Here is a 16,220-nt window from a genome sequence, read left to right as displayed (position 1 = left end):
CTTTAAACGAATTTTTTGCATATCTAGTAATGTTTGATTGTTTGTTAGGCATTATAAATAATATTTATAGAGGCTCAGGATTATGTTATCGTCTGAAGAGCGTAGAGTTCGGTTCTTGGAGGCAGTTAGTTTGTTTATAGGTTGATTACCTTGATCCTGTCAAGGACTGATTTTAGGATTTGATAGGCAGATGTATTTCACCTGATTCCTAGGGCATGAAATTCCTAGAATTTCATCTGAAAATTGGGGATTTTCACCCACTCACTCTGGCCGGATGTAGATGCTGTCTCCTAATGGTGTCTAGCCTCTGAAGTCTTGGCTCAGCTGTTCTCTGCTAGGCCACCAGAGTCAGCCAAAGGCCTCTGAGGGGTTTTTACATCAATTTTTGAGGCTCACTCCTCTGCACTTCACTTTTACACTGTCCCCCAAAGCCCACCTCTGCCTGTCAGCCCCTAACTGTTGTCTCTTTATTCTTTGAGACTGTCTGGAGACCATCATTAATGTTGAGCTACTAGAGTAAGCAATGGCATTTGACAGTTATTATCTGAAGACTTAAATTGGCTGTAATAAGGAAATACTAGTAAAAACAATTGGGGGTTCTAAGGCATTAACTACTCTATAAATTTTAGGGCCTTATCTACTCTGTGTAAACCTTTAAATTTATTCAGTTAAGTAATCAAGTCAGTAAGTTCCTATTGGATATAGCGCTGTGAAGCATTATACCTGTGAGCAAAATCAAGACAGCCCCTTTTATAAGTGACTTCATAGACTAGTAGAAAGTAGTTCTTGGACATGTCATGTTGATAAGAAAAATGTGTTATGTGAAATAGGTACTAATCACCTATCTGTTCTGTGATCTTTTAGATTATACATTTTTGATTTACATAATCTTGTTAATGTGAACATATATCTATTGTTTTGGTTGTTCAATTTAAATCTGATACCCATACTCTTGTTGCAGGCCCCCCTAATCTCCTTTTGTATCAGCTTTTGGTTCAGCTTCTGCTGACTTTCCTTGGCTCTCTCTTTCGTTGACACCAATTAATAATAGAATGAAGAGCTACGCAGAGTAATGTGGAGAACACCTATTTTACCAGGCACCTTTATTTTCTGGCGTTAGATGATGGTATTAATTATTATCTAGCCTAGAAAAAGGCTTAAGGTCAAGCCAGTGTCCAGCTTTTTTGCATAGGACCAAATTAGAAATGACAGAAGTTGCTGAACTTCTAAGTTACTGTATGTCATCATATCAGTATGGTATAAAAGCAAGGACCTTAATGTATGATATTGGCTTGATCACTTTATAAAACTTTGTTATTGTACCATAGTTATTACACTTCTCAAACTTTAGTTTTATTCTTCCTCCATCCCAACTTTCATATACAATACTTTAATATAACAGTATGTTAATACAGATGATTTTCTCAGCTTTGTTACATGGTCTCTGATAGTCTTTCTGATATTAAAATGTGTAAGTGGAAGATAACTACATATAATATTATTATTATGTTTTTAAATTTGAGAATCCCTTTGCTCTTAATGAAGATATGCTAGAACAGAGGGTCTGGAGCTTTTCTTAGAGGTTGGCCTGTGGTCTGTGGCAGCAGTCCCCAACCTTTTTGGCACCAGGGACCAGTGCTCCTATGAGAATCTAATGCCTGATGACCTGAGGTGGAGCTGAGGCAGTGATGCTAGCTCTAGAGAGCCACTGCAAAAACAGATGAAGCTTCCCTCTTTCAGCCTCCACTCACCTCCTGCTGTGCGGCCCTGTTCCTAACAGGCTACGGACTGGTACTGGTCCATGGTTGGGTAGCTCCGTTGTATTATAAGAAAGAGATATTGGCACTTTCGTTCAAGTTTATTTAGAGTATTGCTGTCATAGATATGTTAAGAAATTTTAAATGTTTTATTATTTTCCACTAGGAAACCACCCCTACTCCTAATCCCCCGCCTACAGAAGAAGATAAAACAGAATCTAATCAGGAGGTTGCTAACCCAGAACACTATATTAAACATCCTTTACAGAACAGGTAAGCTTTCTGACATATGGGTTTTCTGACTTAGACAACAAGGTAAATGGTGAATAGGACAGGTTTGGAAAGAAAGGTTAGGTGAGACTAGTTTTAGGTATGTCAGGTTTAGGATTCCATTTTTTCTTGGATGACCCATGTCTAGCAAGCATTTTTATGTGTGAATCTTGAGCTCAGAAAGAACTGGTTGAGAGATTGGTTTGAAATTCAACAGTAATCAGTGGTGGTAATTGAAACCACAGTAGTAAATGAGTTCTCTTAAGTGAACTTGACTAAAGACAGAGGCTTGGGATATCAGCATATAGGGGATTTTTTTTATTTTTTATTTTTATTGTTTTTTGGAGGGAGAATGCCCATGAAGGGTATATACATATAAACTATATACACATTTTATGTGTCACAGAAAGGTCAAAGAGTCATTGGATTGGATGATTTTTTTAAAAACCTTGCTAATGCACAGGAGAATGTCTAGTGTAGATGATGGGAAAAGATTGGAGTAGCGTGAAGGGTGAATAGAAAGTATACAAAAGGGTATAGAGAGCAAGAATAGGCAACTTAAAGTTGGGCTATGAAGGGGAAAATAGAGGGCTGGGGGATTTGGAACCTGGAGGTTGGTTTGTATTTATGACAAGGTAGGAGAAGCTAGGATGAGCTAAGTTTTCACAGTTCTAGTGTAGTAGTTGAGTGGTTGTTCATTCTATGGTTTTTCCCAACTCTACCATACCTGTTCCCAGTATGTTCGTGTTTTTACTTAATTGCCTTTTTTGGTTTATATAATGAAAATATATATGAATTCACTGAGAATTGATAGTGCGAAGAAAATGGCAACACATAAACATTGTTAGAATCTGGAAGAAAGAAAATTGGAATTGACTTCTGAATATATTTAAGTATTTCATTTTCTTTCATTTTCTGTACCTTCACCCTTTATTTACTTTAAAGATTCCATCATTTATCTAAGGAACATATTTTCCCGTTATGGCCTGAATATTTTTTAACCTTCATACCATGGTAGAGCTACTGATATAATAGTCCAAACATGTTTTCTGTCATTTTTTCATAGGAGACCCGTGGTTTTAGCATGTCTGTCAGTGAGGAAAATATCAATTCTTTAGACAATGGGACTGTCAGCTAGTGAGTGAGATAACAAAGGTCAGATAGTCCATAGAGAGAGGGTAAAATCTTCCTTAGGAAAGCGTTGTGCCAAAGGTATTAAATGGGGCAATTGAATAGTGAGAATTTCATATAGTTCAACCTAACAATAACACCAAAATCCTTAAAGTATTTTTTCTTCTTTATAGTGGTATCTTTAAAAACTATCTTTGTATGCCTTCTAGCTGTCTGTGAGCACAGTTCTTAGTGTTGCTCTTATTGTGGGAAGAAATAATCAAGAGACACCCCTCACAGCTTGAATGAAGTCTTGAGATTTCTGAAAAGTGTCCTCATTGGAAAACAAACTGATTAAATGTTAAAATGAAGTCTCTGAGGATTTCAGTTTCTCTGTAAATTTTACTTCTTGTGTAAAATTATAAATATCATTTGGAAAAGTATTCTAAGATGCTTAATGGTTCAGATTTAGTTTCCTCGTTGTTTACTTTTCACAAATATTGCAAAATTTATTTCGCTATCTTTAAAAATAACCTAATAATTATAAGTGATTAAATCAACAGAGTATAAGTGTATAAAGTAGAAATTCTCTGCTTTTCTCAGATTTCTTCTTCATTTTACTTTGCTCCCTGAAGAAGTCAGTGTTAGATTTATTTTATGTTCTAAAACTTATAAATGTGCATATATCTGTACTGTTTTTTAATACAGATGGCCGGCCATACTATTGACTTTTTCGTTTGACAGTGCAGATTTACCTCATTTTAAACTACTGTCTTGTAAATGAATATAAAGTCATGTATTTTATCAGGCTTACATTAATGGGAATACAGGTTTTTTTTTTCTATTTACAAACCTGTACATCCTTACAGGTTTTTGTGCACTTTTGTGAACATATTTATAGGGTAAAATTTTAGATTTCCTATGTTAAAGACTACCCTTTACAACCTTTGTAGATACTGCCAAATGATCCTCCTTTACCAGCTTGGAGTTTTTAACCATTGGGAGAGTTTCTGGTTTTAAATCCTTGTCAACCATCAATCTTTATTATTATTGCCAAACAGATTGGTCCTAGTCTCATTGGAGAAAATTATGTATTATTGTTTTAAATGTGCATTTCTTTCATTGAAGTTTCAAAACAATTGCATATTGAGCATTTGTGTTTTTATTTATGTTTTTAAACAGGCTGTGGACATTTAGTTCTTTTGTCGACTTTTTTTTCTTGGGTTATCTTTTCAAGTCTATTTCCAAGCATTGTATTTTAAGGATGCTGACCCATCCAGAAGGGGGATTAGGTTGGAAATGAGTGATCAGAATCATTTGCTTTTTAACATTGTCTATGGAGTTATATTTTTTAGAGATTTTTGATTTTCATGTAGTCAAATATCACTTTTCCTTCATGGCTTCTGGGTTTCATATCAGTCTTAGGAAAATCCACACAATTATCCTAATGGCCACATAGTCTCTTGCATGTATGCATTATATTTTATTTAAATCATCAGTACTCAAACTTTTTGGTCTTATGACCTCTTCATAGCCTTAAAAAATTTTGAGAGCTCTACAGAGCTTTGATTTTATAGATTTTTATCTATTTCCATTTACTATATTAGAAAATAAACCTGAAAAAATGTAAAATTATATATTCATTTAAAAATCCATTACATGTTAAATATTTTTTTGAAAAAAATACTCAAAATAAAACATAGTAGGAAGAATAGATTTTTTATTTCTGTTAATCTCTTCAAGTGCCTGACTTAGAAATTAGCTAGATTTTCATAGCTGCTTCAGCATTCAGACTTTGGAGATAAGTTGTTCCAGGGGAAGCATACAAAAATATGACTTCATACAGGTATGTAGTTGGAAAAGGGAGAAGACTTTTTGATAGCCTTTTAAAATAATTATGGGTAGTCTCCTTTGATACTAGGTTTCTTATAGGTTAGTTGCCATGTGGAATCTGAAACCATATCCAAGAACTTTTCCTGCATTGTTACATTGAAATCCATTGGTCTATATTCCAAGGGGAATAAACTTTTTACAGCTACAGAATTTTGCAGCACACTGGTCATTTGGAAAATATTGGTTCAGTGAATTATGCAGATCTTCCAAATATTGATACTTTTTATTATATAGTATTTAAACAATAACATTAATATATTAAACTCATCAAAAATATCTTTACATTTTAATAAGATATCAAGCTCACAGTGGCACACACAGGCTTTCCAACATTCTGATTTTCTCCTGAAAGCTCACATTTTAACCAGCAGGCTCGCTCTGTTCGTTTTTGAAGAAATAACTATGGTTTATCAGCCATTCTTTCAAGTAAAAATAGTGTTTCATGAAAAAAATGGCTAGTTCACCTCACAGTGCAGTTGCCTAAGAATTGTATTTTGGTATGCAGTTTTGTACAGATATGAAAAAGGCATGTACACAGATTGAAATTTAATGAAACCGATAATTTTTACTGCTTCATAATGGCATTCTTAACTGAAACTGATTTTGTTATTGTGAGAGTTGGTGATAATAAAGGATACAGTGTCTGTTAGTACAGTTTGATGCCACTGTATCATTCTTGCTAAGGCACCAGCTGATTTACCCACCATTGCTTTTGTACCATTAGTGCAAATGTCAACACAATGAAAAAATAATGTTTTCACATTATGAAAATAGTTTTCCTCATTAAAGCTCCGGTGTAAGGGTTTTGGGTTCCCCTAAGTGTCTGCAAACCATACTTTGAAAACTGCTTAAAAATCCCTGTTGATAGGCACTTAAGATGTTTCCAAACTTTCCAAAATTAAGTACATTCTTATATAAACACTTTTGCCTAATCATCCAGTTATTTTCTTAGGATAAATCTTTATATGTTTATTGGCTGAATGCAGTAAAGAAAAAGACAGTTTTATTATTGTTTTATTTTTTAAATTGAGGTATAATTGACATATAATATTAGTGTATTAATTTTAGGTAATACAATATGTGATTTGATATTTCGTATATATTTTGAAATGATCACAACAATATGTCTAACTGGCATCCCTCGCAAAACATAGTTACAAAATTTTTTTCTTGTGATAAGAACTTAGATCTATTCTTAGCAACTTTCAAATATACAATACAGCATTATTAACTATAGTCACCATGCTGTATATTACATCCCCATGATTTGTTTATTTTATAACTAGAAGTTAGTACCTTCCACCATCCTCCCTCCCCCTCCCACCTCGCCTTGGGCAACAACCAATCTGTTCTCTGTATCTGTGAGCTCACTCTCTCCCTCTGTTTTTAAGATTCTACATGTAAGTGAGATTGTATAATATTTCTTTTTCTCTGACTTATTTTACTTAGAATGCCCTCAGGTCCATACATGTTGTTGCAGTTGGCAAGATTTTTTTCTTTTTTATAGCTGAATAATATTTCCGTGTATGTGTGCATAAACACACCACATTTTCTTTATTCATTCATCCATCGATAGACATTTAGGATGTTTTTATATCTTGGCTGTTGTAAATAATGCTGCAGTGAATATGGGAGTGCAGGCATCTTTTTTTAGTGTTTTTATTTGGATAAATACCATGTGAACTTGTGTGTGTATGTTTAATAAATTTTCTGGTTTGTTTGCTTTCTTTGATAGTGGGTTGGCAAATACAAATTATCAGGTAGATGATAAAGTGTATCTCATTTTTATGTCTGTTATCCAGCATTAGTTATAGAGTTAATGAAATACATCCATTTGGAAATCCTGTCTTTGGACAACATTTTTATCAATGAGAAAATGAAATTTTCCTTTGAGTTACCTGGTATAGTAATTCAGAGAATGTAATTCTACTAAAGATGAATCATCTTGGGATGATAACATTTAAATGTAACTTTGATGTGACATGAGTTTATTTTCAGGGTATTAGAGTAAAACTTTGTTTTCTTCTAACAGAGAAGTATGTACAGATATATAGAAGCTGGTATACAATATTGCAGAACATATCTCTGGTAGCATTAATAAATCCCTTTATTTTGTTATTTTCCCATTTGTGTGTTTGAGTAAACAGAATCGCATTTAATAATTTCCCCCTTTCTAGTACTCTCATTTCTTCCCCTTGGTTTATACCCTTTTGTTTCTCTGAAAACTCAGCTTTCCTGTTCCCTACATTGTTTTCAGGTTAAGTGCTTCCGCTCTGTTTTTCTTAAGTAACTGTGCTTGATTATCATATCACTTAGCACACAATAATTATTCCTTTACTAAATATCTGTCAGTTTCCATGAGGGATGGACCTCAGTGGGTTTCTCTGTATAGCAAAGAATCTGTTACGTATTAGGCACAAAATACATACCTTTTAAATGAAAGAAAGCTACTCATTATTTGCGATTGTAATAACATGTAAAAATTTTTACTTATTTTTAATTTTGGTGAAATACACTTAACATAAAATTTACTATCTTAACCATTTTTTGAGTGTGCAATTCAGTGGCTTTAAGTGTATCCACATTTTTGCAGCCACCAGTCTCTGCATCTCTTTTCATCTTAACACTATCCATTAAACAGCTCCCTACTCTCCTTCCTTCTAGCCCCTGGCAACCACCATTCTACCTTCTGTCTCTTTGAATTTGACTACTCTAGGTACCTCATACAAGTGGAATCATAGAATATTGACAAAATGTCTTCAGGGTCCATTCATGTTGTAGCAAGTGTCAGAATTTCCTTTTTTAAGGCTGATTAATATTACATTGTCTGTTTTTACCACATTTTGTTTATTCATATGTCAATGGACACTTAATGTTGCTTCCATTTTTTGGCTGTTGTGAGTAATGATGCAATGAACTTGGATGTAAAATTGCCACTTTTTGACATTGACTTTTTGTTTTTAGATGGGCACTCTGGTTTTTTAAAAATGATAAAAGCAAAACTTGGCAAGCAAACCTTCGGCTGATCTCTAAGTTTGATACTGTTGAAGACTTTTGGGCGTAAGTAACTCTTTTAGGATGTTGTTTTATTAGTGTATAAATTTTCATTTTAAGTCACATTTACAAAATGAAGGTAAAGATGAAAAATTAATAAACATCTATAGAATTACCTTTTTGTCTGTCCATCGCCTCACAACTGTTAGAATTGGTGATTATTCCTCATCAAGTTTTAGAAACCTTCAGCCTTGTCATCTTTTAGCCCTGCATGTTCTTTATTTCTTGTCCTGAGGTATCTTTGGCTTGAGAATCCTTTATTGCCCCTAGAACTTTTGACAACTTGTTGGAACTTGTCTCCTTTCTTGGTTGCCTAGATACTTTTGCCTCATTCTTGGGTATTCCAGAGCTTTGTTAGGTCCTCATTTTTGCAAATTTTTTTCAGTGTAACCTCTGAGATTTCTTTTTATAGTTATTTTGAGATTTCAAAGGCTGAAGTGCTCAATATTTAGGGTTTGTCAAAGAATGACAGTTTCTGTGATGATCATCTATTAATTTCATTATACTTTGTGATCAACTTCAAGAATAGTTGAAAAATGTTTTTGAGATTTTGTTTCAGATTTAGCAAAAAGTTAAGATCGGGGGGTCATGAATGAACCTTTGCATGACTTCAAAATAAAATATAAAATTGTAAAGTCTTTTTCAAGATTTGCAATATTGATTCTCTAAGAACTCAGTTAATTTAGTATATATACTTGAGTATACATGTAGGGAGGAACTTTGAAAACATTAAGATAATGAAGAGCTGTAAATTCCCTAGTGATTATTTAAAATATTCTATAATATGTGTATCTAGCATATTTTTGTATCATTTTTACATATATATTTGATATGTAATTGATTTTATATATTTATGAAGTCAATGCTGCTCTTATGTTTTAATGTAACTACTGGAGTGTATTCTGCTCACACAAAAGAACAAATTCAGACAATTCATGTATACTTCCTTCAGGGCAGAATTCTTCTGTATATTTCTAATGCTTCTCCCATAATAGACATTTATTATGCATTTGAATCACTGGGGAAAAAAACTACAGAATAATTAGAGAAAACTACAAATGGTGAACTAGCCACTTTTTATTGAAAGCATTGACTTTTATTTTTTCTTAAGTAATAGAATTACATTTAAGCCCTCAGTATTTCATAGGTATAGTTGCGTAGTTGACTGGGGTTATTATGTTTCATCCTTCCTCAAAACATCGTGTTTTTTTTTTTCTATAATTTATTCAAGAGTCCTCTCAAACAGAAAAAGTCTCTAGTCTGTGGAGGAAGGAGGAGCAAATATCTCGAACCATTTCTTCCACTGAATCAGACTTGCATTTATTTATTTTATAATAAATCCATTAATTTTATAAAAATAGTGGAGTAAAAAAACTGGCTTTCACCAGTTTGGATAATTGTGTTTCTAATTAGAACATGGCCCCACACTTTAGTTATATGTGAACAATGTCATTGCATAGTAGATTTTAATACTATAACTTAGAGATATGAAGGAATCCTTCTGCTTTCTCTAAATATCTAAGTCACTTTATTTTTTTTCTGGCAAATTTAGTGATAACCATTGAGTCCTTTTGGATTCATCCAGTCTGTATTGTTAGGATTCTGTTTAAATTGTGCCATTACAAATTCTCATTATAAACTTTATTACTAAGAGATCTTAGAGCAACATGAACAAGAAAGACCTTTTCTACCTTGAATATCATTTAAGAAGGTCACTTCTACACAATCCATTAATTTTATAAAAATAGTGGAGTTAATTCTGTAGTTACTATTAGTATCCAAGACTCTTTTGTTGTCTAGTGGAAGCTGTCAATGATAATGTTTGGGAAGAGTGACCATGAGGTAGTGGCTAACAGACCTTATTTGGTCATATGCTGTCTCACCCAAATTGGATTTGTATGTTATCCTGTTGGGATGTGATCCAAAGAATGCCAGACTCTTTCTTAAAACTGTGCTCAAAGTATTCCTAGACTGGGTGAAAAAAACACCAAGAGAATCTGACTAAAGATAAATAGCATCATCCATGATCTGTAGTCACAGCTCAAATCATGGTATTTGCATTTATATTGGTGACAAGCAAAACATTTTTACTCTTGTCAATTTTATAACAATTTGAAAGTTCTCCAAGTGATTACTCTGCTGACTAGTAATAATCTGGAGTTTGGGAACCATTGCTTGTTCTACTCTTGGATACCTTCAAGAATAATAATGTTGGGTTATTTTAGCCATACAATGCCTAGTGGTCGAGAAGTCATCTTGCTTTCTCTTGATTTGTCTTTTTGTGTGTTTAAAACTGCTCATTAGCCTCATAAATTTTTTAATCTACTTAAAACTACCTCATACCTCTATTCTCAATTTCTTTTGTATACCAAGGAATCCATTGAGTTAACAAAGATATCAAAATATATTTTTGTCAAAATAAATTATTAAAAATATTTTCTGAAAAATCATTAGATGTTATTAAGACCTGTTCGGTCTTAATTGACTTCATAGAAAAACAAGTAAACATAAACTTGTATCTTTTTATTTTTATCATATTTTCTAAATATATATGTAAGCTCCTAAACTCTGCATTACATATTTTGTGTTTATAATTGTCTTTTTCTTTTGCCTAGTCTGTACAACCATATCCAGTTGTCTAGTAATTTAATGCCTGGCTGTGACTACTCACTTTTTAAGGTATGCTTAATTGGTGATTTCATTATTTGTTATAAAACTGGACCATTTAGATACTCACTAAGAAATCTTGCCAGAAATAGTCAGTGCTCTACTTGGAGAAAATTCAATTACCTTTACTAGGCTTTAGCATAAATATATGTTCCCCTATTATAGTATAAATAATTAAAATTAAGTGAAAGTCTTACTTTATGGGCACATACTGTGATTTCAATTCAATCTCTATATATTTAAGTAGACTTAAGTCCAGAGTTTGTCAGGAAATCTTAACATGGGTTTTGTGGGTCCTTGAGATATTTATAAATGGGTTTTGTCAGGCAATAGGAAGTAGTGGGGCATTCGTTAATTTGCTGAAATTGCATAAGCATTTTGCATGTTTTCTATGTATAGAAGTGTATGTAGCTTCTCACAGCTACATTTTCCAGAATGTTCAAGAATTTCCAAATTAAATGAAATGCAAGGTTTGATAGCTAATAAGTGATTAAGTCAGGACGCTAATTCTGCAATCCCATGCCTCTGGCTTTAAGTCCTGTATGCTTTTTTCCCCACTACATCAATAATAGTCTTACTGGGAATGAAGTAAAAAATTGACAGGATGTTACTTGCTATTTCTAGTGATGATCTCTTAAGTTAAAGTAACAATATTGTCTAATGTTGTCTTCTAACCTTGTTAGGATGGTATTGAGCCTATGTGGGAAGATGAGAAAAACAAACGAGGAGGACGATGGCTAATTACATTGAACAAACAGCAGAGACGAAGTGACCTTGATCGCTTTTGGCTAGAGACAGTAAGGTTTTAAAATTTTCAAACAGTTTTGGAATACTAAAACTTGATTTACATTATGTTTTATGTTGGTCACTTAATCAAAGAAGAGATAAGGGTGCCCACTCTAGAAAATCTGAGGCAGCAATTAATTTCGTTCTATCATGTGAATCCTGTGTATTTTACATACTAGTACAGCGAAACTCCCTACCACATTACAAATTGACTCATCTTCTACAGCAATCTCATTCTAGTCATTTCATTAACTTCATAATTACAGAACCTTACATTTTATAAAATGTAAGTTTTTACAGTCCTCTTAAAGTATTGCTTTGTATACTAAACTTTTTAGATCAGTGAAGCAAACAATGAAATTGTAGCTTGATATCATTCAGCTTATTCTTTGTGATATAACCTGAAACTTTTGGCTTCATAGGACATATATTAAATATGAGATAATAAGCATTTTCTATAGTGAAAAATCCTAAAGCCCAGTCTTTTAGGAGCAGGAATTGTAGTCTCTTTGTATTTCTAGCACTTGGCACAGTGTCTGGGTTATAGTTAGCACTTAATAAATTAAGCAATTAATATTTGAATGAATGATTTTTTTTTTTTTTTTAAGAAGGGAGTTTTGCTTTTGGGAGAGATTATCAATAAATACCAGTAAATATCAATAAATACATTAAAAAAATCATTTCAGTTTTGCAAGATGACAAAAGTTCTAGAGATGGATGGTGGTAATGGTTACACAGTGTTGTGTGAATATACTTTATCCACTGAACTATACATTTAACAATGGTTAAAATGGTAAATTTTATGTATATTTACCACAATTAAAAAAAAAATGAGAAAGTGTTCATGAAAAACAGCAAGAACAAGAGGCAATTAATCTAAGCAGCAGCATAACAAATGAATATTAATAAAATAACTCATTTTTTATGTGTGTCCTGACATTAATTGCCCGATTTACTGAGAAAGCTAAAACAACTGTAAATGTTCTTGATAAAAGAAACGGGAACAAACGAAGTTTTCGAAAGTCAGGGGAGAGAACCGTATACATAATTATAATGTATACATTCAGAAAGCCTACTCTTGATTTTTAAAAACTGTTTTTCAGTTTCGTGTATATATACAAATATATGAGACATTTGTAGTTGAATTAAGCTGTTTATAATCTATTGGATGTAATTTGAAATTGGGTTTTGTTTTTAAGCTGCTGTGCCTTATTGGAGAATCTTTTGATGACTACAGTGATGATGTATGTGGAGCTGTTGTTAATGTTAGAGCTAAAGGGGATAAGATAGCAATATGGACTACTGAATGTGAAAACAGAGAAGCTGTTACACATATAGGGTAAGTTTTGCTGTTTGTGTGTTTCTTTTAAAATATTAAGATAACTAAAAGCAGAAGTACTTTTTATTTAGAGCTTTAGAAATACTTGGATTTGTAGATCATTATTTTTCTTGTATTTTCATGAACAATTTTATCAATTTTGGCACGTAGCATTTTATTTATCAAATGAGAATATAAGTCTTTTTCTACTTTAAAAATGTAGTACTAGTGATTAATACTTATAATCAGTGATTTTTTGTGTGTATATTTTATGTATTATGCATGTGTGTACACTGTACATCAAGTTTTTATTGAAATTTAAGTGACACTATCTTGGTTTGGTCCATATTTCAAATGCACATGTGTAAATTTTAAACTTTTTGGTAATATTGTTTACAAACTTTGCCTGTTTTTTATTTTTATTTTTTAGCATCAATGTTAAGTAGAATTTTCTTTTTACATTTACATTAATAAAAGTCGACTTCAGATTTTGTGTTAAAATTAACCACTGTTCATAGATCATAAAATGTTTGGCTTGCCCCTTTGTGATTTTTCAAACATCGTAAATTCTCCTATGAATCCTTTCTGAATTAAAAGGTATAAGGATTTTCCAGGATTCATTCTACAGGTTTCTATAGGAGAACGCAGTTGATTATTCATATTCTCGATCTTTCTGTCAGCATCAAAATGTATTAATTGTGAGAATTTCATATTTATTTGAAAATGAGTTAAAGAAATTAAATATGAATTTCTTTCCTCAGGAAATTTTGTATTTATGTCAATGTTAAAAGTTTTTGAAATTTTTATGAAACATTTGTCTTTAGTTTTTCAAGGACAGATTTTATCTTTTACCCATCCAAGTGACATGTAGATCAGTGCTTTTGCTTTCTGGCATTTTTAATGATTAAGTATAATTGAAGGGAATACATTGTATCATAATGTAAATCTGATAATGTAATGATTAAGTATAATTGAAGGGAATACATTGTATCATAATGTAAATCTGATAATGGTGATAATTTTAGTTTTCATAAAATTGGTTTTAGATGCCTTAATTGAAGGAATGTAGTGAAATCTTCTGGAAGATGGAGTAGGAATAAAACTATCTTATGTCATATTGGAGAATTTAGCTCCATTAAAATGTATATCCTTTCATTTTTATTTAATTTTGGTGCTTATGTTTGACATTTTGCTATTTTTTCTTAGAATAAAGAACTAGATTCCTGACTTGACCTACGATACCCTGTGATCTGTCCCTAATTTTACCTTTTCAATCTTATCCATTTTTCTTATTAGCTGTAGCCACACAGCCTTATTTTGGTTCTTCATATTTCAGATATGCTTCATTATCTTGTATTATACTTTTGACTTCATGACTCTTAAAGGAGAAATTTCTCTAATTTCACAGATGAGATTAGCTCATTATAAAATATCACAGCCCCTATACCTACCCTCTTTGGCACTTACCACATTTTGTTCCTAAAATTGATGCACATCTTATTTGAAAGTTTGGTTGTAGACTTATTTCCTGAAAATATCATAAATTGCCTTCAAAATTTTTAATTTTCATGTCTGCATCTTGTCAGTAGTAGGTATAAGTGTAAATGTGCAGTAACATACATACAGTATTTATTAGAATTTATATGTAAGATAATTGTAGCATTTTAGATCAGAATTAAAATAGACATTTTCATGGTATTGATTTTGTTTCTGATTTTAATTATATATGTGTTATAGCTTCACCATGTGTATTTGCAATTATTTGTAAATAATAGAAATACTACAAACATTGAGCCCAGGGACTCCCTGCTTTGCTTATTATTGATTTATTATTTATTATTAATTATCACAGTACTTGATACATAATAGACTCTCAAATATTGGTTAAGTCGTTAACCAAGATTGTCGTGAAAATGAAGAGTAAATTTTGCTAAGAGGAAAAGAGTTTGAAATTTCTTATCTCACTCTCTAGATATTTTCTAAATATAAAGAATAATACTGAATTCAGTGTGTTGTGTGTGTGTGAATAAAAATTAATGGTGACTTTTCTTCTTTTTCTTCTTCTAGGAGGGTATATAAGGAAAGGTTAGGACTTCCTCCAAAGATAGTGATTGGTTATCAGTCCCATGCAGACACAGCTACTAAGAGCGGCTCCACCACTAAAAATAGGTTTGTTGTTTAAGAAGACACCTTCTGAATATTCTCATAGGAGACTGCGTCAAGCAATCGAGATTTGGGAGCTGAACCAAAGCCTCTTCAAAAGCAGAGTGGACTGCATTTAAATTTGATTTCCATCTAAATGTTGCTAAGATATAAGAGAAGTCTCATTCGCCTTTGTCTTGTACTTCTGTGTTCATTTTTTTTTTTTTAAATTTTGGCTAGAGTGTCCACTTTCCCAATCAAAGAATTACAGTACACATCATCCCCAGAATCCATAAATATGTTCCTTGCCCACTCTGTAATAGCTTAGTAGAATTACCATTACAAATACATTTTACCCATCCACAATATTAAAAAAGAACTTGCATATCTATACCTTACAGGAAAATAATTCTGTTTATGTTCCATTGTATGTGGAAGCATATTTTGCTGGTTTGAAAGAGTATGATGCATACAGTTTTCTAGCAATTTTCTTTGTTTCTTTTTACAGCATTATCTTTGCTGTACTCTTGCTGATGGCTGCTAGATTTTAATTTATTTGTTTCCCTACTTGATAACATTAGTGATTCTGATTTCAGTTTTTCATTTGTTTTGCTTTTGTTTTTTTCCTCATGTAACATTGGTGAAGGATCCAGGAATATGACACAAAGGTGGAATAAACATTAATTTTGTGCATTCTTTGGCAATTTTTTGTTTTTTTGTAACTACAAAGCTTTGCTACAAATTTATGCATTTCATTCAAATCAGTGATCTATGTTTGTGTGATTTCCTAAACATAATTGTGGATTATAAAAAATGTAACATCATAATTACATTCCTAATTAGAATTAGTATGTCTGTTTTTGTATCTTTATGCTGTATTTTAACACTTTGTATTACTTAGGTTATTTTGCTTTGGTTAAAAAATGGCTCAAGTAGAAAAGCGGTCCCATTCATATTAAGACAGTGTACAAAACTGTAAATAAAATGTGTACAGTGAATTGTCTTTTAGACAACTAGATTTGTCCTTTTATTTCTCCATGTCTATAGAAGGAATTTTTATTTCTTATTGCAAGGCAGTCTCTTGTGTCTTCTCTTGTAGTATCTTCCACGTGAACAGCATAATAACCTAGGAGAATTGTGATCTTGGTGCATCACCATTTGATTGGTAGGAATAGTAGTTGTAAAATTTGGTTGCTGAATTGAGATAATCTTCTAAGTGTCAA

At 32.2% G+C, this 16,220-nt stretch overlaps 1 protein-coding gene across 1 annotated transcript in view; it reads left to right on the top strand.

Moving 5' to 3' along the window:
• The window catches only part of EIF4E (eukaryotic translation initiation factor 4E), a 35,226-nt gene extending 19,216 nt beyond the window's left edge, over positions 1 to 16,010 (top strand). Inside the window, exons 2-7 of the mRNA XM_006910752.3 lie at positions 1,924 to 2,030; positions 7,995 to 8,090; positions 10,700 to 10,763; positions 11,435 to 11,548; positions 12,737 to 12,876; positions 14,923 to 16,010. Coding sequence (XP_006910814.1) covers positions 1,924 to 2,030; positions 7,995 to 8,090; positions 10,700 to 10,763; positions 11,435 to 11,548; positions 12,737 to 12,876; positions 14,923 to 15,037 — 636 coding nt within the window. The 3' untranslated portion in view covers positions 15,038 to 16,010. The remainder of the gene's footprint in view (positions 1 to 1,923; positions 2,031 to 7,994; positions 8,091 to 10,699; positions 10,764 to 11,434; positions 11,549 to 12,736; positions 12,877 to 14,922) is intronic.
• Positions 16,011 to 16,220: the final 210 nt, after the last annotated feature.

Source organism: Pteropus alecto, unplaced genomic scaffold, assembly GCF_000325575.1.
Source record: "Pteropus alecto unplaced genomic scaffold, ASM32557v1 scaffold63, whole genome shotgun sequence".
Taxonomy (NCBI): Eukaryota; Metazoa; Chordata; class Mammalia; order Chiroptera; family Pteropodidae; genus Pteropus; species Pteropus alecto.
This window is presented reverse-complemented; position numbering and strand designations above follow the sequence as displayed.